We start from the raw sequence: 26,732 nt of genomic DNA on the forward strand, positions 1-26,732 counted from the left end.
GGACGCCAACACACACACCCCCCAGAGGCCCAGACCCGCCCTCTATTACTTATATGGCCGGTCGTCAGGATGCCGGGCACACGGTGCTCGACTTCGACCACGCAATCATGCTTGCCAAGACGAACCTGACCGGAGCCATCTCTCCCTCGGACAAGACAGCTCGGTCGTCCTTCTCCTCTGTGCGAGAGAACGACGATGGCCTTGCCCAGACGTTTACCCGTTCTAAAATCTCGTCCTACACTAACGACGCCGACGAAGTTTTCGACGAGTCCCCTTCCAACGAGATTGCCCAGCCTACCTTTCAGCCGCCCTTGACCCAGCCTAACAGCAGGCTTCATGGCTTCTGGGCTCCTGCGCCTACCTTTCGGGGGTGGAGGGAGATCACTCTTAACGGCAAGAAGGCGAGCCGCAGCTTTGAGAACCTGCGTCACCTTCACATGACATGGAGTCCTCCCCCGCCGACTCCTAAGACTGTGAAACCTAAGAAGGCGACAACCTATGCCACGGGCCAGTCGCCCTTTGAGACTCTTCCTCCCGAGATCCTCGGTTCGATCATTGACCTGCTCGTGGTCGAGCTACCGCCCAATGGCCTAACCATTCGCAATGCCGACCTCATGTCTCTTCTCTTGGTCTCACGGAGCCTCCATGCGACGACCCTGAACACGCTCTACCGCCACATCACCATCCCCCACTCGCGAATCTTCCGAAAGTTTCTCAACACCATTACCGAGTACCCCACGCTGGCCTCCATGGTACGCCGTCTGGACTTCAGCCACTTCAACCCGTCCACCATCTTCTCGACCGCCAGCGAGAGAGCGCAGACCCGCAACCTGACCACCGAGACCCTCGCCCGCTGCCTCGAGCTTACCCCTTACCTCCGAGAGTTCCTTGCTCAGGAGTACATCGACGATGATCTTGGCCCAGAAGTTCTGCGCAAGCTGTTCTTTGGCCTTGCTCGTTTGCGAGCCATTGACTTCTGCGGCTGCTCCTCAGCGGCGTTCAGGAACGCCTTTAAGACTATCTTGGAGGACCAATGGCCTGAAACGCTCAAGCTTACGCGCGTCTCCTTCCACAAGTGCCTAAGCCTGCCACCTGCCGTCTTCGAGACCATTCTTCCTCGCCTCGGCGAAGTAACCCATCTAGATGTCGCCGGAACCAGGGTCACCGACAAGGCATTGGAGTCTATCCCGACTACCGCGAGGATTACGCACCTGAATCTGGCCAAGTGCCAGGAGCTGTCGTCTGAGGCGGTCGTCAAGTTTGTCACCACCCACCCAGCGGTGAAGGACACTCTTGTTTTTCTCAGCCTCGCAACCGACGCTAGTACTCATCGACTCCTTGGCAATGACGATATTGAGGTCATCCTGCCGCGTCTGCCGCGAACTCTGCGCTCTCTCAGCCTGAAGGGCAGCCGAATGAACCCTTCTCAGATTTCGCTGCTTCAGCCTTTGACGCAGACTCTGGAGGAGCTGGCTCTAGGAGACGGGCTTGATCTGGGCGAAATTCAGGAGCTATTTTACAGCAACAGGGAATGGAAGACACACAACCTTCGATACCTAGATATCTCCGATATCGAGACGAGACTTGGTAGCGCAAGCGACCTGCTTGCACCCAACTCGGCCCCACTGCACGTCATCGAGGTTGGCGAACGCAGCTACGAGCGCGTGGCCAAGATGAAGAAGAGCCTAGCGTCAGTTGGTTGGACGGCTAAGGAGTTCGGCAGCCGCTACTGGCTAGTTCGGCTTAATGCGGATGGGACGACATATGACAATGGAGGTCGATGGTGGAAGATGGGAGCCGAGAGCTGGGGTATGCGCAAGGTTCCCGTCGCCGTTGCAGAGGTCGGCGGCATGTACGGCTCCTTCATGTTTGGACGACGCCTTTGATTTCTCAGCGCTTGCGAGCAGGCTTCAGTCTGCACATGTTACGAATAAGCCCTCAACTCATTTCACAGCATGGCGTTATTGGGTTGAAAAATGGAAAATACCAAAAAGCATGGCGAGTCCTTTACGTTTACTGTCAAGGCTAGTTATCGCGGTTATTGCCAGGTTGGGAGTTCAGGTCGCGGTCTTGAAAGTTAGTTATCAAAGACAAGATACCACGGCAATGAATGATAATCACAATGAAACTATCCGTAAGACTCTTAATGTGCCCATCGTGATACCTGTTGCCCCTTGTTGTAGAGAGGAGATTGATTGGACGAGTATTGTGGCTTGTCATCGTAAATTCGATGATCTGCCCTCAAATTCTCGTCAATAAAGGAATACCACAATCACATTAGAAGAATAAACTGCCGTACAGTGAATTCGAATGCATACCAGAGGCGGTGATGATTCGGGATATGGGCCAGGGGATTGAGACGGGTTCCACGTGACCTTCTGCCAGGTCCGATCGGAAAAACATGCAGCCGAGCGTCATGCCAGGTGTGCGACGTAACGCCTTCCAGGTCGCCATCACTCACTCCTTGGCGAAGCTCCAACTCAAGCCACTCAACCTCCTCAATCACGAGTCTTGGTGCCCGCGGCCACATCACCATGGCTCCGAAACAAGACACCCCGTTTCGCTCGGCGGAAATGAGCATGGTCCAGCTCTATGTCTCCAACGAGATCGGTCGGGAAGTCGTCACTGCCCTCGGCGAGCTTGGTCTCTGCCAGTTCCGAGACGTAAGTGCTGTCTACGTCCGCCTTGGCTCTGCCCGCGCCGCGCCCGTGCTGATCCATATTCTCTCGCGCAGCTTAACGAAAACGTCAGCGCCTTCCAACGTACCTTCACCCAGGAGATCCGTCGCCTTGACAATGTTGAGAGGCAGCTGCGTGCGTTTTCCCGACCCCAGCCCCACAGCGCCAGGGGCCCTGCCTGCTAACCTGACGCAGGATACTTCTATTCCCAGATGGAGAAGGCCGGTATCCCGCACCGTAAGCTGGATCTTGATGTCGAGAGACTAGCCTCCCCCTCAACGACGGAAATCGACGAGCTCGCCGAACGAAGCCAGAAGCTCGAGCAGCGTGTCTCAGCCCTCAACGACAGCTATGAGACCCTCAAGAAGCGCGAGGGCGATCTCACCGAGTGGCGCTGGGTCCTCCGTGAGGCTGGCAGCTTCTTTGACCGTGCTCACGGCAATGTCGAGGAGATCCGCGCCTCTACCGACAATGACGACGCCCCTCTGCTGTCCGACATTGAGCAGCATGCTTCTGCTACGGACGTCGACAGGTCCTTCTCGGGCATGAACATTGGCTTCGTTGCTGGTGTCATAAACAGGGACCGTATCGGCGCGTTTGAGCGTATCCTCTGGCGAACCCTTCGCGGCAATCTGTACATGAACCAGTCGGAGATTCCCGAGCCCCTGATTGATCCCACCAACAACGAGGCCATCAACAAGAACGTCTTCGTCATCTTTGCCCACGGCAAGGAGATTCTTGCCAAGATCCGCAAGATCTCCGAGTCTATGGGGGCCGATGTCTACAGCGTCGACGAGAACAGTGATCTGCGACGCGACCAGATCCACGAGGTCAACAGCAGGCTCGAGGATGTCCAGAACGTCCTCCGCAACACCCAGGCCACCCTCGAGGCGGAGCTGAATCAGATCTCCCAGTCGCTGTCTGCCTGGATGGTCCTCGTCTCCAAGGAGAAGGCAGTATACCACACGCTCAATAACTTCTCCTATGACCGTGCCCGTCGCACTCTCATTGCCGAGGGATGGTGCCCCACGAACGATCTGGCTCTCATCCGTTCCACGCTACAGGATGTTACCAACCGTGCTGGTCTGTCAGTGCCGTCCATCATCAACGAGATTCGCACCAACAAGACGCCCCCCACCTACCTCAAGACCAACAAGTTCACCGAAGGTTTCCAGACCATTGTTAACGCCTACGGCACTGCCACCTACCAGGAGGTCAACCCCCTCATGCCCGTTGTGATAACATTCCGTAAGGCTTCAAACTTCCTCCCGAACTCCCCGACCTCTAGAATATATGGCTAATGCATTGTCTTCTAGCCTTTCTCTTTGCTGTCATGTTCGGCGATTTTGGACATGCCGTCATCATGGTCTCGGCTGCGCTGGCGATGATTTACTGGGAGAAGCCTCTCAAGAAGGTCACGTTTGAGCTTTTCGCCATGATGTTCTATGGAAGGTACATTGCCCTCACCATGGGCGTGTTCTCCCTGTTCACCGGTCTCATCTACAACGACGCCTTCTCCAAGCCAATGACTCTCTTCTCCAGTGCCTGGGAGTTCAAGAAGCCTGAAAACTGGCATCAGGGAATGGGTGTCGTCGCCACCCTCAACGATGAGGGCTACCGCTACCCATTTGGCCTCGACTATGCGTGGGAGGGCACCCAGAATGCTCTTTTGTGTAAGTGAAACGTGATGAGCAAGCCGAACCCACTGCTAACGATGATAAAAGTCTCCAACTCGTATAAGATGAAGCTATCCATCATCCTTGGGTAGGTTTCCCGAGTTGCTTTAATAGGCGTTAGCTAACGTGCACGTAGATGGTGCCATATGACCTACTCGCTCTGCTTCTCCTACATCAACGCCAAGCACTTCAAGAGGCCCATTGACATCTGGGGCAACTTTGGTAAGACATCCTTTACGCCCAGTCCCGTCAGACCAGATATTCTAACCCTTTTCTAGTACCGGGAATGCTTTTCTTCCAGTCCATCTTCGGCTACCTGGTTGTCTGCATCGTGTATAAGTGGAGCGTGAACTGGGAAGAGGCGGGTGTTCCGCCGCCTGGGTTGCTCAACGTAGATTTCCCCATCTATGCTTTCACATGGCTATCAGTTATCACTAACATTTTCAGATGCTCATCTATATGTTCCTGCAACCTGGCACTCTGCCCGAGGGCGAGCGACTGTATGCTGGCCAGGAAACTGTGCAGGTTATTCTCTTGCTGGTTGCCTTTGCCCAGGTCCCGATCCTGCTCTTCCTCAAGCCATACTACCTCCGCTGGGAGCACAATCGTGCTCGTGCTAAGGGCTACCGCGGAATCGGCGAAGTCTCCCGGGTTAGCGCCCTGGATGAAGACGAGGACGGCCGGGCCAATGGCCACGGTGACAGCTTTGACGATGGCGAGGGCGTTGCTATGATCTCCCAGAACATCGACGAAGAACACGAGGAGTTTGAGTTTAGCGAAGTGATGATCCACCAGGTTATCCACACCATTGGTATGTTTCAAACACTTTCATTATTTACCAAAGAGCGTTGCTGACTAGTTGTGTAGAGTACTGTTTGAACTGCGTTTCCCACACTGCGTCCTACCTCCGCCTTTGGGCTCTGTCGCTTGCCCACCAGCAGCTCAGCATTGTCCTTTGGAGCATGACCATGGAGCCCGCACTCACCACTACCGGCCCGCTCGGTGTCATTATGATTGTGGTTTGCTTCACTGCTTGGTTCTTCCTGAGTAAGTTTTCCCAAAATGGCTGTGAGGACTCGGTAGCTAATTACCCGTTTAGCCATTGCCATTCTGGTGTGTATGGAGGGAACTAGTGCCATGTTGCACTCGCTGCGTCTGGCCTGGGTCGAGTCCTTCTCCAAGTTCGCAGAGTTTGGCGGCTGGCCTTTCCAACCGTTCTCGTTCCAGGTCCTGCTAGAAGAGTCGGAAGAGCTGAAGGAGTACCTGTGTTGATCATTTCCTCCTGTCATAACTTGCATTCGTCGAGGACAATGGGACATGTTACTTCTGTAAACCTAGCCCCTTTGTATGATAGTACCACACGTCCTAGAGCCAACATCTCTTGTGCCGTATTTGTCCTAGAAATCTACATATGTCACATATCGTAAAATCCGAAACTTGCATTTTCTCTGTGTGTACAATATTTATTCAACCCCATAATGGCGCCGTGACCTCTACCGCTCGCTCCACCACAGCCCTTACTCTGTCCGCGAACACTTTGTTGTTGGACTCCACCGCAAGATCCTCCAGCCATACCGTCGCCTTCATCTTGTCCGCCGAGATGGAAACTCCCGGAACTGGAATGCCAATCTTGTGCAGACGCTCAATCTCCTTGGCCTGCCTTTCCTTCTCCTTCTGGCCCACGTCATCCTCGCTCGTATCCATCGCCTCGCCATCCTGGCCCTCCTCCCCGCCTTCATTCTTGCTGGTGGCAGCCGGTGCAGGCGGCAGCTTGGGTGTCTCCATGGGTGCGACATTGTCCGCGCCAAACTGCGCCTCCAGGAACCAGAGTAGGCGCTCGAGACGGTCCGCCGGGGAGGGTTTGGCGTGAGGGTTGACGGCCTTGTCGTCGTGAGCGTGAGTATGGGTATGCTTGGACGAGGACTGCTTGACGGCAGCGGGGGAGCTCTCGACGGAGAAGAGCACGGCCATGACCGAGTCGGCGATGCCGTCGTTGAGCAGGTTAGCCTCCCACTCAAGCTCGACGTCGCCGGTGGTGCGGTACCGCACGGCCACACAGCCCATGACGAGGTAGGCGGCCACGACGCGTTCGACCTCCTCGTCGGCAGCCTCTTCTTTGAGGCTATCGTCTGAGTCCTCCGTTTTGGGGTCTTGGTCGTCGCTCTTGCCGTTGGTCGCCGGGGCGTGGCGCATCTCGGGGAGCTCGTCGATGGTGCCAAAGGTACCTTCCAGGGCCCACTTGATGAGGTCGACGCCCGCGGCGCTGAGCCTGAGGCGCTGCTTGCAGGTGATGGTTGTGGTGCTCAGACCAGCGTACTCCCGGAGGTCCTCGGGCGCCATGAGTGAGAGCTTGAAGTCGTTCTGGACCAGGACACCAGAAACGAGAGGGGGCTCGACCTCCGTCTTGGCGACCGCGTTATCCTCCCCATCCTCGACAGGCTCTGGAATAGGGGGCGGGATGGAGGCGAGCTTGCCAACAACCTTGGCCGTCTTGTCTGCCTTGAAGGGAATGCGTAACTCCTCACAGTTACGTGGTGAGTAGATCTTGACCTTGGTCGTCTTGGATGCGTTGAGGGAAAGAAGCTTGGACTTGAGGCGCATCATATTGTGCTGCTCACCGTGGACGAGGATCTGTGTTTTTGTTAGCGGTTTAATGAAAGAAATAACGGACTAGACAAGAGCAGAAAGCCGTAACATACCACAACTGGGGCAGCCACCTCCTCGATGAATTCACGATTCTCCACGCCGTCAACGTGGGCAGCAAAAGAGTACTCTGCGACACTGCAGCGTCTCGGGATGAGGACCTTCTCGTCGCCTCCAACACCTCGACGGGCGCCAGCCATGCTACGTGACATGACGGCTTGGATCTGGTCTGGTTCCTGCATGATCTGGCGCGCCATGGTACCTTCAACGCTGTAACCTGTTATGATGACACCGTTCTTCTCGCTCGGGGCCCATCGTTCGAGGAGTTCCCGGCTGACACCATTTTGCAGCATACCAGGGCTAGCAAGCATGACGCAGCCGCCGACATCGTCAAAACGGTCGAGGTTCTTGAGGGAGCGGATGAACTTGAAATCCCACGGTCCACCCTTCCCAGCGCCGTCACCCGTAGCTTCTGCCTCAGCCATGCGCTCGCGGAAAAGGCGCTTAATGTTGTCGTTCATGGCGCCAACGTAGGTCTGGTAGACGAGCATACATTTGCGCGCGAGGTTGCTGGCGTAGTAGATTGGGAACCGCTGGAACTCGGGGTGCTTGGCCCAGTACTCGTCCAGGATCAGGAGCAGCTCCTGAGCACGACCGAGTGCGAAGACAGGCAGAAGAGCGCGGCCGCCACGGTTGAGAATGCCGGTGATGGTCTTCATGAGGGCCTGTTCGCGCTCGAGACGGGGCACGTGCGAGGCGATGCCGTAGGTGGACTCGGTAATGAGAACGTCAATCTTGACGCCCTTGGGGACCTCGGCCGAGACGAGATGGCGATCCTGCTCGCGCGAGTAGTCGCCGGTGAAGAAGATTTTGAGGCCGGCAATCTCGATGAGGAACATGGCCGCTCCGAGAACATGGCCAGCCGGATAGGGGGTGATTCGGATGGATGAGATAGTATGTGTAGTGTGGTAGTCGATAGCCTCAATCTGAGGAAATGTGTTCAGGTGATCCTGCTCCGTATATACGGGCTGTGTGGTGGGATTTGAGGACGTGTTGCCCACGCGGACGCTGTCCTGGATGAGCCACTTGTAGATGGCCTTGGTAGGGTGTGTCATGAACACGCGACCCCTGAAATTGGTCTTTGCGAGGACGTATGGTAATGACGCTGCATGATCAACATGGAAACTGTCACCTGTCAGTGCTGCGATCTCCTGATGATAAACCAATGGCTGGGTACAAAGGGTCTTGCTTGCTGGTGATGTTCGAGGGACAGGAGCTGCCGGCGTCACAGATAGAGGGTCAGGGAGCGGAGAAGGGCTAGCGGAAAGAATTTGTATTGATCTTGCATACAAAGAGTGTAGGGAGAAGACAGGCGATATCACAGAAGCAGCGTGGGACGATATATCCCGTCCCATCGTAAGAACACCATAGCACGCCATGTCCCTCTACAATATCCAGGCCTGAAGCAATAGGGTTGGGGGCGAAGGTGGCGCTTACTGGCTGATGAGAAGCACATCCACGGTGCTGAGATCGAAGTCGTCGTAGAAAGGGAGCGCGGCAAGACCGTAGTAGGCAGGATGCTGACCAGCATCGAGCTTCAAAGATGTTTGTAAGCTAGAGCTGTACACCAAAAGCGTGGGCACCTCGTTGCATGCTTACCATGACCGTCTTGCCCTTGTATTGAATAATGTGGCATGATCGTCCTACCTCGTTCCCGCCTCCTAGGCAAAGGAACATAAGCTCGTCTGAGGGATCCACGGGCTCCTCGTTTGCGGACGTGTTCATGGCCGAAGCCTTGCGTTTGGACGCCATGGTTTGCGCTGGCGCGTCGCGTCGCGAACTGCTCACATTAGTAGCAAAATAGATGTTTGCCAAGAGGATTCTCGAGGCCAAAGACCCTGAGTGATCCGACGCGCAAACAGACTAGCTATTCGGCGCAAATTGGATGACCTCAACGAACGATGCAAGGGAGAACAATGCCAGGCCTAGCAACGAAACACGGGCGGTCAAGATCAGCCGTCAGTTAGGACGCCCCACAGCTGCTATGGCACTCGGCTAAGGCTCGGTGATACAGCGATTGGTTAAGACAGATGAGGAGTCCTTCCATCACGTGACTTTAAAATAGACGCGACGCCTCCCCCCGACCTGGAACCTTCTTCATTACCTGGCCAGCAACTCACGCAAGCAGCTCCTCAAGGCCGAAAAAACAATCACTCCGGCGCCCTGCCACCGAATATTGTCCCGCGGCAGGTTAATATTTAGCCCCAAGCGACCGAATAAGCCGATCGGGACGACCGCCAAGGTTGTGTGCGCGTCGGATGGGCGGAACATTAGCAACCGTGACGGGCTTCACGGCCTGTTGAGTGCAGCTTCTCGACAGCTGGCCTTGCGCTTCCTCGCCCTCGCTCCTACCTAGACGTCCTACCAGCAACATCTTTAATCATGGCGCAGCCTCAGCCTCAGTTTCCCCAGCCGGCGTACTCGCCTCCTCCGCAGCACAGCCCTTCGCCCGCGGCATCTCAATCAGCGTTCGCTCCTCCCCCTAACAAACGAGTTCGAACCGATGGCCCCCAGTCACAGCCCGATTCGCCCTACGCAAACTCGCCGTATTCGATGAGCCCCGTCCCAGGTGCGACGCCTCCGGGAAGCGCTGGGTCGCCGGCCAACGCGCAGAGCCCGGCGCTCCCAGGGCAGCAAACACCATACACCAACGGTGTCGCAACCCCGGTGCTGAATCTCCCAGAGGCGCGACCGAGCTCCACGCCGCCCGTCCAGACTCCCCAGAGCCCCGCCATGCCGCTGGCTCAGTACACAAACGCGACGATGGCTCCCATTATACCCATGGCGCCGGCGCAGGCTCACGGGACGATGGGCCCACCTCAGAGGCCCCCTGAGCGGCCTACCAAGGACTACGAATACGATGTCACGGACTCACTGGCAGGCACTGGCATTGATTTGCGAGCGGAGGAACAGTACATGGCCGACATGTACTCTACATCCTTCGACTCGGAAGCGCGGACAGGATTTCCACAGCACCCACCTGGGACCAAATCGTCAATGTATGGCGCAGGGCCAGCCAATCAGTCGGCGCAGACAATATCTGAGCAGGACCAGGAGCGGTACGCTGCTCAAGCGGCAGAAAAGGCCTGGGCGGAGTCATCCATGCGCTTGGCGGCGCAAAGGACCCAGGAGGTCAACGATCCCTTCCTGCTGGTCGCGCTGCTGCATCGACGTGCCGATAAGATTGCACGCGAGCATCACCTGGGCCTGAATCTGGAGCTGAAGAACAGCACACAGAGCATGGGAAGGATGAAGAACCCCCACCAGTTTAGCGAGCCAACTGTAACAGTCAACATGAAACCCATGGGGGCGGACCAGTCTATGGTCCAGACGACGGGATCTTTCATCCCCCATGATGCCTATCTAGTTGATCAGCTAGCGCTCATGTCGATTGCGACCAAGACCAGGCTTCGGGAACTTGTCGAGGACGCTGGCGCGGTTGCCCGTCACAGGCAAAAGACGTCACATGGCGAAGTGCCGGAAGAGTGGAGCCAAGCGGCTGCTCCGTTGAACATGGAGACGCCCGAGTCCATGGACATCGATGGACTAGCCCCTGATGGCACCCCGGCCGCCGGCCCCAATCCGCTGAAACGTAAGTGTCATCGTCGCTTGACGATCTTGGGCTTTCTGTTGTTAAACTCTGATCAGGTCCTGCGGACGCAGTCAACTCGGGCAAGGAGACGCCGCCCAAGAAGCACGCCAAGATTTCTTCGTATATGACAACGACGATGAGGGACCTGGCGAAACAGGAGCGCGAGTGGGAAGAGGCAAGGCTGCGCAAGCGCCAGAAGCGCAAGGACGGCATTGCGGACACGGGAGCGGCACCGTCCCGATCCGGTAGTATCGGGCCGGGCACGCCGGGCTCCGTGGCCCCGGACACAGAAAAGGCTCCGACAAAGAAGGAAAGCAAGAAGGCCCAGGCTGCAAAGACAGCCGAGGCCAACAACCATGCCAATCAGAACCTGACAAGCAGCATGTTCGCCGGTCTGGGAGGCAAGGGAGGCCTCTTTGGGAAGAAGAAGACGGGTAAAACGTACGACTGGATGAACGTGGGACGCGGGGGAAGCGGCGCGAGCACGCCGTCGAGAGCCACACCAGGTCTCGGTAAGGGGGGAGCTGGGGGTCCCGGTGGAGGTGGCGGTCCTAGCACGATGGCGCTGACCACGGAGGGACGCAACCGACTGGGAACGTGGCGAGAAGACAAGGAGAAGGGTAAGAATATCCAGCTCCGAGATTGGATCACAGTGCTCGAGAGGGACGGGCGTGAAGGCCGCGCTCTGCAACGAGCATACATCCGTTTGGACGCATCGACTCCCAGGTAGAATCGCCGGGTCGTGGCCATGTATTGATTGGTTGAGGGTTCCGAGGTTCCGAGCTTTGTTTGTCATTGAGTTAATAGCCTGGCGTCGGTCTGATTTCGAGGGCATGCTTTAGGGTGGCCGCGGTGTATCGAACAAGCAAACAATAAGCAAGGGTTAACGAGTTATGGGGACAGCGGCATAGGCAAGTAGCAGTGAGTGGGTGGAGGAAGATTGAGATGCCAGCCATCAGTTCTGCGTGCTGTGTGCTAGCTATGTGCTGTGTGCTATGTGCTGTGTGCTGTGTGCCGAATTCGGGCTGGGCGGTGAGGGTGAGGGTTTAGAAGTCGGCTCAAATGAGCAGGTCAGTGGATCACGTGGCAGGGCTCTTGATCTGAAGACCAGCAAGATGGTGATGGTAGTATTATTAACCCCCCAGGTAGAGGTTGGTTCTTTACGAGCTTAATAGGACATGGCTGCCTTCACTGCTACCTATGAGCGAGTACGAGAGGCGTTGGGTGGCAGTCGCCAATCATGAGTTGTGCGTTGAACAATGCATATCTTACCACATCAGATTCTCAACTCTGCATAGTCGTCGTCCTACTTAACAGGAGCATATACCCCTCAGCACGCCATCGCGATCCCACAACCACCCGGGCTCGCCGATAAAGAGGCGTCATTCATCCATTGTGCCCCTCTGGCATTCCCCGCTCCTGAGACATCGCCACCAACCCCAGACCCCAAGACCCCAGGGGGCCAGGACCGAAAGACCATCCATCCGAAGCCATGGCGATTGCGGTATGCAAGGGAGACGGACGCCCTTGTCTCATTCCCAGACTCAGACCATTGGGCACATGTGCAGACATAGGAGCTGACCGTGTCACAGGCGATTGGGCAGATCTGCTCAACGGCCTCAATACAGGCCAACTTGGAACAGTGTGTGAGACTCGTGGGGAGAGCCGCCAGCGGCGGGGCAAAGGTAAGCGCGTGCGGCGCATATACTATCGTGCCATCGTCACCCATCAACCGACTCAATTCGGCTCACTAGTCTGTACTCTGTAGATCTTGTTCCTCCCCGAAGCGTCCGACTACATCGCTTCCAGCGCCCAGGAGTCCCTGGACCTCGCCGTGCCGCAGGCCACATCACCCTTCGTCCTAGGCCTCCGCGAGGCCGCCAAGTCCCACTCCGTCGCCGTCCATGTTGGCATCCACGACATCGCCGACGGCAGCAACCCCAGGAAGCTGCTCAACCGCGCCCTGTACATCACCCCGGACGGCACCGTCAACGACGCTGCCACGTACGACAAGCTGCACGTCTTCGACTACGGCTCGCTCCGCGAGAGCGCCACGGTGCAGCCCGGCACGCGCCTCACGCCCCCCTTTGACTCGCCCGTCGGCCGCATAGGCAGCCTCATCTGCTTCGACTTGAGGTTCCCGGAGGCGAGCCTGACCCTGGCGCAGCCCGGTCCCCGGAGCCCATGGCGGGCCGGCGGCGGCGGTGCGGCACAGGTCATCACGTTCCCGAGCGCCTTCACGCTGCGGACGGGCGAGGCGCACTGGGAGACGCTGCTGCGGGCCCGGGCGGTCGAAACGCAGAGCTGGGTGGTGGCGGCGGCGCAGGTCGGGCGGCACAACGCGCGGCGGGCGAGCTACGGGCGGAGCATGGTGGTGGACCCGTGGGGGAGGGTAGTGCTGCGCTTGAAGGGCGTGAGGGACGCCGAGGGCACGGCCGAGGACGGCGCTGAGGGCGAGATTGGGTTCGTTGAGGTCGACTTGGACGAGGTGGCGAGGGTGAGGACAGAGATGCCTCTGCAGAGGAGGACGTGGGTTTTACCCCACCCCTTTGTGATCGTTGGTGTCGACGTGCGTGAAACTGACTTGTTGACGATAGGGACGTGTATCCCGAGCTTTGAATGGCACCAATCTGCTACAATGTCCCATGTATCAGCGGTATGCGAGAGGCACTCTTTCGAGCATCGTGACCATGATGCCGCACCGGCAGACACCTCGGTGAGCTTTCAGTACCCGCGCCTGGTAATAAGCATCGTACGACAGCTGCCCATGCTCAGACCACATGCTCGCCACAAGAACCTGCTCTCTCTATGTCTCTCCACCAACAAACCTAACAACAACAATAATAATATCCGTATTCCGTACGGGATCGTCGGCTACGTTCTAGGCAACCCATTGCCATCCAACCAACCTCCCGGGAAGACAGGCTGATGGCCGTCGGTCGCCGACTTGCTGTCTCCATCTTCCATCGGGACTCCCGGTCGCCCAGCCACGACGCCGCTAACCCCCAGAATCGGCAAGCGTTGCGTCTGGCTACCAAGCCGGCGGCTCGCAGGGATGCTGCCACGCGCCCTCAAAGGCTCAAATTGCTCCCAGTGGACCACTTCTCCCACTTCTCCCACTTGGGCCCTCACAGGCTCACACTGTGGTGATCAGTGCACCACTGCACTGAGCACCGGGCGGGCCGGTATCGTGACTGTTGAGAACCGGCCGTGCAGGGTCCCGGACGGACGCGTGACGCGTCCACCACCGCATTTTTTAATACCGTACTAAATTGCGTGCCCACCGGGGATGTCACCGGCAGCTCCCCCGAGACGGACCACAAGTCACCAGACCTCCAGAGGGCTCCATTATATCCGTGGGTAGGAGTATTAATTGCGGTGATATTGATGACATTTATATAATGGCCGTAGAAGGATAGTAGTATTTTTATTTCTTAGTATCGTTCTTGTGCCCCATTGGTGCCAGTAGTACGCAGGAAGTCGGTCGGCGACCTCCACCTGCATTGCATGATCAACACTCAACTCCATTCTCAGGACAAGTTGCCTCTCGCCAGTACTAGATAGTATGTACTGCTAACAGTATGAAGTACAGATGCTACCATGTCCGCAAATGTACTATTTTGAGGCTGCCTGCCTGCCTGCCTGCCGGGACGAGACTCATATTACTCTGCTGAGGCAATTCGCACGACTCATTCAAGAAGCAAAGCAAACACCACCCCCTCAAGGTCCGGTTGTGACACTCGTACGAGCAGGCCTCCAAGCGTACTCCTGATGTACCATAACATTATGCTCGTAGTGGCACATCTGTCTCAGATAATGACGAAATTCAAATACTAGGGCATGTACGTACCAATATTGCTCTGCACCCCCCTTCTGCGACAGGGCAGAAAGAAAGAAAGAAAAAGGTACACGGTAATACAAACCATCGCAGGGGACTCAATCAATCAGTGGAGTCTGGTCCCAGGCTCCCGGGTTGCATTGTGCATGATCTTGCGGATAGCAAACTCCAACTCCCGGAGTCCCACTGTGACAAGTTGACAACTGACAACCCGCCACCAAAAAAAGGCACCAACCCAGCTATTGATTCAGCGAGCAAACAGGTTCTGTACGATAGGCTACATGCAGCGCCCTGGGTCTGGTTAGTTTGTTCTCGCCCTTTTGCAGCGCTCGCGCCGCCTCCGCATAGACCTTCATGCAGCTCGACCCATAACATGCTGGCTGGATCCCCCCCCCCCCCCCCTTTCTCATCGCTGTACCTCACAGGCTCATGCATCATGCAGGCACCGACCGTACATACATCGTACATACACACTACGACTAGCACATACATACATACTACATGCTGCATCCCCAACCCGTGGTCCCGTGCCGCCCTCCTGCTGCAAGCCTGCAAGCCTGCAAGCCTTGCAAGGACGACGTCGCGCACGGTTCTACCCGTCCTGCCGCGGCCATCATGCGGCCGCCGTGATCCATCCGGCACTTTGCAGGTTTTGACTTTGGCCCATCTCATCATAGTACATACATCCATGGCGGGGGAGAGAAGAGACGACCACGTCGCGCCTCAGCTAGCCCAAAGGGCCAAAAGTGCTTCTTTCCCTCCTCAAAAAGCAAGCACTCCATTTGATAATAGTAATCCCTTCTTCTCCCGGGTGCGCCCCCGGAAGACATTTGATAATAAAACAAAGAATGGGGGGCGGGGGGGGATAAGATAAAACAAAAATGAAAAATGGAGGCCCCCATTGCTTCGCTTACAGTATTACTTCGTCATGCGTATCGGTCGGTCCCTGGCCTATGCTTGAGTCTCCCCACGGTTCCACCCGTCAGGACTCAGTTGAGTCAATTCGGATACATCGCAACTGATAATCATGTATTATTTATAGCCCAACTGTCGGTCTCAAATTTCCAAATTCTAAGATAATACCTAAACCCCACGCGGAGATCTAGCGCTGTTCCCCCAAACCTTTGAGCCTTGGTCCTTGGACGCCAACGACCGATTCGTGCTCGTCTCCGCCAGCTAACCGTCAACCAGAATTGGCACAGGATTGGCAGAGGCACGGGGGCGTCCTGATCGCCCATCTCGTCTCGTGACAATCTTCATCGCCCACAATGGCACAAGCACAAACCCGCGACGCAGAGGCAAGCGAGACAAGAGACAGCCACTCCGCACAAGCCCACTTGGCAACGCCACTCGTGACAAATTCACAAAGTTCTTATTCCATTGCTCAAACGTAATAATTCAGGGCTCTGTAGCCGATGTTCTTCTTGGTAAAATACTATGTAGGAACGGTCTAAACATCTGATAAATGGGGTATCTTTCCATCCGTCCTCTGAGTCCAGCCCAGTGCCGCATCGAGACCGAGCCAAGCTCTGCCGCCTCCCGCTCTCCCAGATAATTGTACATCCATGCCGACAAGAAAGAAATCCCAGGAATCTGTTCCTGATATACCCCAGATGGCCAACTCCCGCGAGGAAGTCACAGCCAAGGAAAAAAGATAAAGAAACTAAAAGTAACAAAGGCTCGAAATCCGACCAAAAAAAGAAACCCAAGTCTATATGCAAACCAAACTTTTTCCCATTCCCCAAAAATCCAAAAGTGTTCGAACCCTCTGACAACCCTGAATGTATGAAATTACCAGTGTCCGCGAGGACTGCTTTCTCTCTTGTTGGTCTGCCTGCCGCAGATATCGAAACGTGTCGCAGATGACTCGATCTGCATTCCGAGGTAGGCGCTGTCCCCCAGTGGTGTCATGTCTCCAATTGGGAATGATATGTGACCAAGGGGGAGGTTCTGCCCGTTGAGAGAAAAAGCAAAAAAAGGAAATGTTGCGAAACCCTCTGTCTATGGTTGAACGCCGTGCACGAGCTCTTTGTCCAAAAAGCAAGATTAAAAGAAAATCAGGAATCAATGCTCTGGCAAACAGAGCAGCCTGGGAAAAGGAGGGGAAACCAAATTTGTGCGTCAAGCCCTGGCGACTGGATGTGGTTGCCAGCGCCTCCCTCATTGTGATGCTGCTGGGAAGCAAGGGATGGTTTCCGGATGTTGAGACAGCCGAGAAAGTGGCGAATATTAGACCGAGCCAGGGCGGTTATCCAAAACACCGTGTAACTCGACAACGCCAACCCCACGGTATTAGAAGAATTCGATAATCAAGAACAGCGCATTTCGAGCGGGTAGAAGCGAAGGTCCGATGCGTAGCCACAGCGGCATGTGATCCGGGAGCGTCAATATCCAGGGAGAGTTGAGCGTGTTACCGAGGTGTCGGGCGCGGCGGGGGCTTGGGGACTCCAGTCGTATCGTAGGCTCCACGGCCCATGTTGTAGAGATCTGATGATGTCCGGTCAACCATTGTGGTGGTGTTGGTTGTATTATTAGAGAACGAGACAAGTAGCTCTGAAAGACGGAGCTGTTAGCTTTATACGCTTCAAACTACAAAAAATATCCCAGGTGGTGCTAGTTCAAGCAGTCACAGCCAGCAATAGAGAAGACCGAGCCAAATCAAACCACAGGGGCCAAAATCTCTCGGATAGAAGGGAGTAGGGAAGCGAGGATTGACTCACCAGCTGATCGTCGTGGTACGACGGGGTTCAAGAGCTCGCAAAACGGGATCAAACAGGTGCGTTTGGGATGGTAGGTGTGTGAATTCGAGGAGACAGCCGTAGGCCGGTCTTGTTTCGAGCGTCACCAATAATATTGGGAGGAGTCTTCGAGGCAGCTGAGGCAGAACAGATCGAGAGAGCGAGGCGAGATGTATCGGCACCGGCGCGTGGAGGGCGACACGATTAAGATCTGTCGCAGATGAAGGCTGTGAGGCGCGCACAAAGTTGCTAGCTCGGTGGGAAATGTTGGTCGCTAAAGCTGTCTCACGAATTGCGCAACAGGTCGCGTACGAATTCTGTATGCTTGTGGGATATGGAGGCGATGTTCAGGAGACGGCGAGACTTCCAATTACTGTAAGTTGCGACAGTGCAGAAAAGTCTGTAGTCGTGAAAGATGTGTGAAGCCGCGAGGCTATGATTAGTGTGAATGTATAGATGTCTAGAGGAAGGATAGAGACCAAGTGGGAAATGGAAGATGGTAAACAACTGAAGACAGGAAAATCAACTCAAGCAGAATGGCGGGAAGGGATGGAGCGAGGGCAGGAGCTTTTGTATAAGGCAGGCCGACAGGATCCAAAAGGAAAGTGGAAGGGGGGCTCCGTTACTCTCAGCAGCTCCGGCAAGGTACCTTCTACGGTAATTTACCACGAGGGTACCCCTTGGGATGGGCAAGGAGGACACGGTGACGGTGGTACCTTGCTCGTACCAGATCTCAGGGACCCCGGCGTGCCTGAGCGCTGACAGCTTCCGGAAGGGAAAAGCAAGAACGCCCCAACGAATAATCAAGGGGGAAAAATGAAGGCGACAAAAAAAAGGACTAATAGTAACAAATTAAACCGGGCTGGGAAATGGCCTTCGCAGCATCGCGCTGGGAATGAAAGGAGTCCAGGCAAGGGAGGGCACGTCCGCAGACTAAAAAAACCGCCCCATCTCATCCATGCCACGCCCGTACGGACGGATGCAAAGGGCCAGGGTCTGGGGTTCATGAGCGCTGATCCGCCCAGCGGCCCCAGCCCCAAACGCTGGGCGTCCAGGGGCGTGTGCAGATGTAGTTGATGTACTACGAATACCGTGCTGTGGCACTGTACCTGAGAGCCTGGAAGGCAGCGGGTACCTGGCCTTGGGCGCGGTGCCCTGCATGGAGCCTTGTATCCGCCCTCCCCTGGAACACCTTCATCACTTGCGTCAGGGGTCAGTAGTCCACCGGAAGACAGCGACACCGTGCCCGCTGGCAAACAGCCAGTTGTTGGTGACGGCAGGGCCGTGAGAGAGATGGCGAGGTCCAGGCAGTGGGAAGATGGAACAGGGGCCCGTTGGGCCTCTCTTTTGTCTCTCTTCAGTCCTCATCCATGCGTCGTCAACGGATGATTACCGCATACAGCCCCGTCTGCCTGCTTGCCTGCCCGAAAGCTCGTATGAAAAACTCTTTCCGTGCAACCCGGAGGCTTCCTGCTCCCAGACAAGAATGTCATCGGGTGCGCGCCGTGAGGTACGAAGTGTCCGTAGGTAAATGACAGATCGGTTGGCTCCGTCGGTCGCCAGCCTCTTTGGCAGAGAAAAAACGTGGGATCATGCAGGCACTTGGCACCAGGCCCCGTGGCGTGCCATTAGACACATCTGGTCGCGTCATAATGCCATGACTGCTCGCCAAATCTGGCCAGCTGACGCCTGCCCAAACATGAATGCTACCCCATTACTCACCACCTCTTGTGCGCGGCCAGAGGTTGGCCTGGAACCCCAGGACACTCTTGTTGGTGATGGTGCTGGCCTGAGCTGTTTTGTGCCGATGATGGTGTTGGCTGCGGACGCACGGGGAGAAGAATGCGGTGCCGCCGCCGTTTTTTTTCTTTCGTTTCACAGCTGTAGTCGTACAATGTCTGGGGTACGGAGTACGGAGAACACAATATTATTCCCCGTCTCGGCAGCACCAACGATTTCGTGTGACGGCCGGGAAGGCTTCTTTCTTTTCACGACGGCCCATGTTTCAGGATTACCATTTATTGGTATTATCCGTAGAGGCCGGCAAAATGTCCTCCTTTAGTTCTATCGAGCTAGTAATAGGGATTAATCATGCTTCCAGCATCTGCTGAGGCTCACAACATCGCAAAATAGCCCTCTCCAGACTTTCGTAGGCAGTATTGTCAAATCCCCGTATGCTGCGTACGTATACGAGCGCCGATATTCCGCCTGTGTCGCTTTCTCAAAATAGAATCGCCATACCTAGACATGGACGAATAGTCAACCAAACTCATGGTCAACGGCTATCATTTGTCTGCAACTTCGACGGGTGCGACCAATCCAGCCGTGTTACTGCGCCGCATGGCATCACAAATTCGTGATGCGAACATGTGAAGAAGTGTGGCTACGAACACGCAACACCATGTATGATTCATTGACCATCCAGTGCGCATGCTTTCGGAACTGCTACTGGACCTGCCCTGCTGAAGAATGCCTCACACCCGGTCGTTTTGTCCCCCGATGACTGGTCGTCAGCGTTGCACTGCACCTCGCGCCTTATACCCATCATAGTGGGTGGATGACAAGTTAAGAATTCACATAGTAACATTATCAGCAGAACGCCACAATGCGAGACGAGCATACGGCTGCTCCGGGGGGTTCATGAGTCAACCCATCCCTCCGAGTAGCGCATCGACCTTTGTTTCTCTTTGGTGGAGGCGCTGCTAATAGTAGTAGTTGTTTTGGATCGCGCCGTAGGCCGCTTGGCCCGTGGGCTTCAGTAATAATAGTAATCAGAGACCCCAGCGCTCAAACCGTTGACCCAATCCCCTGGGATTGGTGAGGTGAGGCTACGTTAAAATCGCTAATCATGATCACCAAGGTGCGCCACGGGGTACGTTTGAGGCAGTGAAAACTTGCGCCTCTAACACGATAATATCCGCCTCCGTCTTGCGCAAGCCAGCAGCTCGTGGTTGCAAGAATACTAATCGGAATTGCTATTCAAGTCGCCCTGAGCCGAGATTGTCTCGGGTGTTCTGTTTCACATCCGGCCGAGCCGCAGGACCGCGTCTCGTACGAGTACAATATATGCCTAGAGGCACGCAACTGATGCAGCACCTTCAGGTTCTCTGCGGATAGAACAGTATCGGCTGATAGATATGTAGTATATGGACCTCGGGAAACAGCTACTATGTCGCATCCAGTGGGACCTCTATGCACCAAAGTTAGCAACTGTGGTACGGCCTGGGAAGGAATAGCCTCGGGTGCCCTCGATATGGCCCAATGCTCGCATGCGGCATGAGTGCCATCATTTTTGCAAGACTACGGAGTTTGCAACACATTAAATGGGCCAACCGCGTTCCCATTTCTCCGATCATCATGCAGCGTCGGGCAGCGAGGCTGGCACATGTTCAACACGTGGGGAGTTCCATAACATCCTCGGCAGGTGGCTGGGAACTGGGGGTGGGTCGGTGAAAACCTGTGGGATAATCCATGGTAGGTACCATTCATACCAAAATGTGCATCTGCGATGGTTGATTTCCTGGCTTCATATTGCTCGTGTCCGACAATCAACACTGTCGTCGCTATGGCCCGCGGTCGTCGCCAGAGCAAACGGTGTTTGAGAGTTGAGAGTTGATATGTCTCGCAACAAGGATGTCGCCACGTTGGACTCAACATTTTCCGTCTCGGGCCTTCGATGAGTTGCCAAATCCGTAAGTAATAACAAAGGGCTCGGCCGCAGAATTTGGGCCGAACCCCAATTTCTCTGGCCTGTCTGGCCGGTGACCAGGGTCCAAGGTGTTCGGTGAGATGAAGTACCACGTGCGAGGCTATGGACAGTGCTAGCCCAAGTACTGGCTTGGAAGCCTTCTGGAAGCCGCCAGGTCCATCAATCAAAGAGGAGACCGGGGGTTCCTGGAAACAGTGCGAGCTCCAGGGGTCAAGAGGGTGTGCGCCGTTTGACGTCTTACCTGAGGGTCTTGGGGGGTGGTCCCCAACAGGCAGCCAGCCTACCCTTGGTCTCATCTTACACAGTAAGTAGGTATCGCAGTTGTACTAACACCGAATAAAAAGAAAGAAAGCCGAGAATAATATTTCCAGACTTTTTAAGTCGGTGACGAAGTGCTTGGACTCTATAAGTACAGGGGACAAAGTGTACTCGTACCTACTACTAACTCGTAATACCGATCGTAGCCTTGCGGCCCGCTCTTTCCAAATGGCCCAAGCTAGTGGCGCTTCTTTGTGGCAGGTAGGGAGGGACCTTCCTCGGTACGAATAGTTTGGTGTCGCAGTCTTGAACCTTAAAACAAGGAGGTCTCTTGCCTGCTTTAATTGAGGCGTACCATCAAGTAGCAAGCAGCACGCTCCCGCAGAAACAATATGGCAAGACAAGCCTTGTCAGGGCTTGTGTACTTTTAAGATACTTGCCTTGGATACCTTCATCGGGGTGTTCCTGCATTAGTTTCAGCCATTTGCAGCGCAATCGTTCGCGGCAGCTAGTATTAATACCCAATTAACGAATTCTACTCGTAACAGAAGGTTCCATGTCCTGTACCTCTTTCAAGCTGGACTCTTTCTACCTGTCTTTGGCTCTTTGCGATTTTCTCGGCCTCGTGATTCGTGTTCCTTGCCGCTTTCGGTGCCTTCCATGGAGATGGGCGACGAAAAACACTTGGGCACCGCCTCTACTTCGTACAGGCATTACCTTAGTAGCTAGCCCAAGTACGAGCACCACTATACTTAGTAGGTACTAGTACCTCGGGTATTAAGTTTCATCGACTCCCTATAGACTGTATTAGCATCTTGTCGACTTTCAGGTTGACAGTCGGATACGGCTGCAGGGTCCAAAAACGTGGTTGGCAAGGCTCCCCAGATTTCTGCCCAGGTAACGTCGCAACGCTCTGTCGGACATGGCTGGACTCCTAGGTCCTGACTCGCTGCCCTAAAGCAACTTGTCTTCCTACATAGCAGTACGAGTACGAGTAGGCCCCCGGAGGTCAGCCAGTCTTTGTGATAATGTGCACCCGATCTCTAGCCTTGTTATCGGCAAAATTTAGCAGCGCATTGGCACGAATCCACTGTCAGAACTCAGAAGCCACATTTGTCGACACCATGGCGGATAAGCAATGAGATCCGCTCGCTTTCGGAATACTACTAAGCGAGCCAGCACAGGAACACAATGTGACGATGCAAACACTTGACTCTAATACTCGTAGTGCCCCTACTTTATGTAGCATTACTATTACTCTAGTTCCCTTGTTGAGCGGGCAACAAACCAACGGGCCCAACCCCGGATCCAAGGGAGTGGTAATCCATCTTGCAGGGCCGGGACCCCGGGGATGCGAGCCGCCGTCATCCGCAATCAAAACGCGCCCTGAGTGTTTCGTTGGTGACAACCAGGGCCGGGGAATGCTTCCGTGCTCGTTGCTCCGACGGCCTGGCGCAGTCTAGACTAGGGGGCCTGCCGCCATTCAATGAAAGGCTGTTGATAAAAAAGTAAAAAAATTTGTCGTGACTGTTTTTCTCCGACACCCCCCGTTTGAAAGCCGTAATACTCAGAGAACGTGTCCATAGGAGTGTTACTCTTTTTTTCAATGCCCTTTCTTTGCCCCCGTGCGTGTGGCAAGGGTTCCCAATGGGGTAAGTGGTTTCTGCAAGATGATCTGCGAGCTACCTTAGCGTGTGAGGAACCGAGGGAGTGGCCTCGCATCTGGGACAAACTGTAATCACGGCAGCCCAACAAGCCGGCTGCACCGTTGCACGGCGTTAAGGATCTCCGCTATCCTTCTAACCCTTCATGTTCCAGTCGCAATGGTCCTCAAGGTCATCCCGTCATTCCCCAGACAGACACCATCTGGACGTGTGACCAGCACGATCACCAGCTTTGGACGTGGTAAAAGAAAACCAGAACATACACCTGATCACTACCACACTCTGGCAGAGACAGGCTGTCGGCGAACTCATATTATTCGGCCGCAGGCACCGATGATGGACTGGGCAGCTCTAACCCTCCTACTTCTAACCTCTAGAGTCTCGCTGGATGATGATATCATTTCCCAGGCTGGTCCCAGCTGCCTTGGTCCCAAATCTCTCACGCCCGCAGCCGCACCCTGCCGTGATATTGCCTCTTGAGATAAGAACATTTATCATCAGCCCCTCCCTCTGTTGGGGTGGGCAGATGTACATCCCCGTACGTACACAGTAATAGCACACGGCCCCGTATTTGCTGTATGTGGCTGGTTCGGTTATTACTTGGTACTCCCAGGTTGACGGGACGGACCGCAACCGTTGGCCAATTTGCCAATTTGGTGATGGGCGCAGTCGGCAATTCTGCACATGGCCTATCCGTAATCTGTACAGAATATACAGCGGTTAAAATCAAACCCCTGCGGATAATTTAGCTATTGGCCCTGACCCTGATCCTTCTGGAGGGACTCTTCCTGAGAGAGCTGTTTGCTAGTCATTTAGCCATGTTGTCAACATTGGTTGTGTGTGAGATAACTGTGCTCTACGAGGTATACGGATACGGAGGTACACTTTTTCCTTTTGGATAAGGTACCTTATACTTGTACTTGTACGGTATGTCTTAGTATGCACTCATGTATATATCACCATTTTCAAACTAGTACGTATATTGCCTCTTGTGCAATTCCAAATGTGTGCAATGTACGGATACTCGTACGAGTAATTAATTCTGGATGGTGAGACACAAAAGAATCAGACCTGACCAAGGGAGCACTACTGTACGAGGACTACAATGTAGGTCCAGGGTAGCCCCATTTCCCACAGCTTCCCCACCCCCGAACGCAGCCTCGTCCCCGCCATTCGATGATGTCTGACGCAGCAGCACCTCGCCTTACCACGGAGCTCCAGCAAGGCGCCCACGCCCACCGACAAACCGACACCCGCAGAACGCCCACGATACCACCCGAAGACACCACCGCTCACCGAACAAAAAGGCGGGGGGCTTAGCACGCATCCGACCGCAGCCATGTCCATCATCCAGCAACACACCAGCGCCTCATTGAGCGACGCCTGGCGCACCATCAACATCGATGCCCTCACCGAGGACTCAAGCGTCAACTTCGACACCTCCACCCTCCACCCCCCCCAGCCCGAGATCACCGAGCCCGAGGTCCGCCAGCTGTCCGGTCAGGTGAGGCAGCTGCTCCGCGGCGGCGACGCCGAGGGCGCGCTGAGGGGGTGTCTCGACATGCCCGTGTACAACGGGGCGGACACTGCAAAGGTACGGAAAGCCCCCCCCCCCCAATTGGAAGATGCGAGGGTAGGATCTGTGCGCGGATGTGGCTTTTGACTGACGGGCGGGGACAGGAGGCGCAGTTGCAGACCATCGTCGAGGTCCTGCAGTCGATCAAGGCGAGCGAGATGAGCCCGCTGCTCAAGAACATCTACGCCTCCGAGGGTGGCAGTGAAGCCCTCGACGTGCTCATGAAGTACATGTACGTCACCTGCGCGGGGGGCTGGGAACGATGTACCGTGTGATCACATGCTGACATAGATGGGGGACAGCTACAAGGGAATGGGCGCTGGCTCACCCGCCTCGCGATCGCCTAGCAACGTCACGCCCCAGTCGACTGGCTTCAGCCAGGTCGGCGGACGTCCCGGATCGACTGAGCCGACGGCCGCCGCCATGAGTGTGCTCCTGAGCTGGCACGAGAAGGTGGTTGAGGTTGCCGGACTGGGATGCATCGGACGGACAATGACGGACTGGCGCAGGGTTTAGAAAATGGCATGAGGGGATACACCGCCAAGGGGGGGCGGAGGGGGGAGCAATGAAGGGGCTGTCAGGTTGACAGCATGAAGATACGACATTTTAGAAATACAGCATGAAGAGCTCCGCGGTCATGCCTTATATTCTGTGTGCGCGGCCACGACTATGGTACAAGTACTGGGTCTGGTCTGGAGCCTACTTCTTCTCTAGAACGTCCTTGAGGTTGAGCTGCCCGCTTCCTCTGGGGAGAGGCTTTGCCTGGCCCTCGCTCTCATGCCATCCAATCATGTAGATAATCCTGAACGTGGCTGGGATCGAACCATCCGGGTTTCCATGAAGCTCCCGGTAAATGGCCTCGTTGGCGAGTAGTAGATCTCGCGGGATAGGGCCCATCTCCCTGCCCAAGATAGCATTGGACTCGCCCATGGCCTGGAGATCCTGCATCAGGGCAAAAGTGTCGGGGTAGTCAACGATGATGTCGTCGACATCGACGGTGAGCATCTTGAACCCGGCCTTCTGGAGCAGCCCCCCAACATCTTTCACGTCTGCCAGGGGCGAGACGCGAGGGGACAGGCCACCCCGCCTCTCCTGCTCAGCGAGCTGCAGAGATGTCCGCAGCTCGAACAGAGTGTCGCCACCCAGCATGGCGCCAATGAAGGGGCAGTCAGGCTTCAGGATGTTATTGATCTGGGTGAGGGTGCCGGGGAGGTCGTTGATCCAGTGCATGCTCAGAGAGCTCAGGACCATGTCGAAGGACCCGGGCTCGTAGGGGAGGGTCTCCTCATCCTCGAGAACCTGGCGGGTGATATTGATCTGCTTGTTGAAGTCGAGATCCGCATCGCGGTATAGAAGGGATTCGGAGGAGTCGGCAGCGACTAGTTCGGATATTCGGGTGGCCAAGGGCGGCGACTGGGGGCTGGAAGGATCGGGGTCTGGGTTCTCCCGGACCAGAGCTCGCGCAATGTTGCAAGAATTTGCGCCTAGATCTAGGACTTTAGGGAAGTGCCGTTTGATATCCTGGAGGACGGTGAGCAATTGGCGTGGGTAGTAGGTAGATATCTCGTCAACGTACCAGCAGCCGTTCCGTGACTCGTACGGCGACCTCATCCTTCAGGTAGTCGGCCTGACGGCCCAGCTCGGGATTGGCGGCGGCGCGCTCTTTCTGGAGCCATTTCGAACGGCGGTTGAAGACCTGGAATCGCGGCGCACCGCTCGCTTGGACGGCATAGGTCCTACGACTGCTAATGGACAGGCTGGGAAAGCTGGGCAGGCTGGGCAGGCTGGGCAGGCTGGGCAGGCTGGGCAGGCTTCTGCTCGCAGCGGACAGGGGTCGCGCGCATGCTGACATTACATGCTAATGTGTCGATCTTGAGGCGACCTCACTGATCATGCGCTCGAGGAGATTTGGTGGAATGGGATGAAGGCAGTTGACGACATCCAAGTCCTCGTGGCGTCGAAAATGCAGTGGAGTTGGCGTCCCATTGTAGGTATTGGTGCACAGACCAAGGGACTGACTGACTGGACTGACTGACTGGACTTCCAGAAGTTCCAGTGGGAGGGCCCGCTTGTCCAATGTTACTAGACCAGACACCCCAGCACCCCAGCGCCATCTTCAGGAGCATATTCAACAGCATCTTCAGCAGCTCCCTTTGAGGCTTCGACAATCACACTTGGAACCGGCGCCATCCGGCTCACACGAGGCTGCACATAATTTTTGGTTACTACAGTGTGGCATTCACCACGACCGCGACGCCTTGATAACGCCGCTCTGCCTACATCGATCTTCAACGGGACCA

General features: G+C 55.5%; 7 protein-coding genes across 7 annotated transcripts; 5 read left to right on the forward strand and 2 right to left on the reverse strand.

Annotated features, from left to right (window-relative positions):
- Positions 1-53: 53 nt before the first annotated feature.
- ACO1O0_006355 (uncharacterized protein) lies at positions 54-1,886 on the forward strand (the record flags this gene model as incomplete). Its single annotated transcript, XM_083195748.1, has 1 exon — positions 54-1,886. The coding sequence occupies one exon, from the start codon at positions 54-56 to the stop codon at positions 1,884-1,886; it is 1,833 nt and encodes a 610-aa protein (XP_083048764.1).
- Positions 1,887-2,534: 648 nt separating this feature from the next.
- Positions 2,535-5,626, forward strand: VPH1 (H(+)-transporting V0 sector ATPase subunit a; the record flags this gene model as incomplete). Its single annotated transcript, XM_083195749.1, has 10 exons — positions 2,535-2,663; positions 2,735-2,813; positions 2,874-3,926; positions 3,995-4,351; positions 4,403-4,442; positions 4,491-4,576; positions 4,633-4,745; positions 4,802-5,165; positions 5,222-5,401; positions 5,454-5,626. 10 exons carry the CDS (start codon positions 2,535-2,537, stop codon positions 5,624-5,626), a joined length of 2,574 nt encoding a protein of 857 aa, XP_083048765.1.
- A 195-nt stretch (positions 5,627-5,821) lies between these two features.
- Positions 5,822-8,809, reverse strand: YSH1 (cleavage polyadenylation factor subunit YSH1; the record flags this gene model as incomplete). Its single annotated transcript, XM_083195750.1, has 4 exons — positions 5,822-6,985; positions 7,054-8,182; positions 8,495-8,592; positions 8,657-8,809. The coding sequence occupies 4 exons, from the start codon at positions 8,807-8,809 to the stop codon at positions 5,822-5,824; spliced, it is 2,544 nt and encodes an 847-aa protein (XP_083048766.1).
- Positions 8,810-9,439: 630 nt separating this feature from the next.
- On the forward strand, positions 9,440-11,379 carry ACO1O0_006358 (uncharacterized protein; the record flags this gene model as incomplete). The annotated part of the gene is made up of 2 exons (XM_083195751.1): positions 9,440-10,649; positions 10,706-11,379. 2 exons carry the CDS (start codon positions 9,440-9,442, stop codon positions 11,377-11,379), a joined length of 1,884 nt encoding a protein of 627 aa, XP_083048767.1.
- A 762-nt stretch (positions 11,380-12,141) lies between these two features.
- NIT2 (carbon-nitrogen hydrolase) lies at positions 12,142-13,268 on the forward strand (the record flags this gene model as incomplete). Its single annotated transcript, XM_083195752.1, has 3 exons — positions 12,142-12,153; positions 12,418-13,178; positions 13,247-13,268. The coding sequence occupies 3 exons, from the start codon at positions 12,142-12,144 to the stop codon at positions 13,266-13,268; spliced, it is 795 nt and encodes a 264-aa protein (XP_083048768.1).
- A 10,927-nt stretch (positions 13,269-24,195) lies between these two features.
- Positions 24,196-24,948, forward strand: ACO1O0_006360 (actin-related protein 2/3 complex subunit 5; the record flags this gene model as incomplete). Its single annotated transcript, XM_083195753.1, has 3 exons — positions 24,196-24,450; positions 24,537-24,664; positions 24,735-24,948. The coding sequence occupies 3 exons, from the start codon at positions 24,196-24,198 to the stop codon at positions 24,946-24,948; spliced, it is 597 nt and encodes a 198-aa protein (XP_083048769.1).
- A 183-nt stretch (positions 24,949-25,131) lies between these two features.
- Positions 25,132-26,284, reverse strand: ACO1O0_006361 (S-adenosyl-L-methionine-dependent methyltransferase; the record flags this gene model as incomplete). Its single annotated transcript, XM_083195754.1, has 2 exons — positions 25,132-25,953; positions 26,009-26,284. The coding sequence occupies 2 exons, from the start codon at positions 26,282-26,284 to the stop codon at positions 25,132-25,134; spliced, it is 1,098 nt and encodes a 365-aa protein (XP_083048770.1).
- Positions 26,285-26,732: the final 448 nt, after the last annotated feature.

The sequence above is a fragment of the Amphichorda felina genome (genome assembly GCF_050947745.1).
Source record: "Amphichorda felina strain 45539 chromosome Unknown scaffold_6, whole genome shotgun sequence".
NCBI lineage: Eukaryota > Fungi > Ascomycota > Sordariomycetes > Hypocreales > Bionectriaceae > Amphichorda > Amphichorda felina.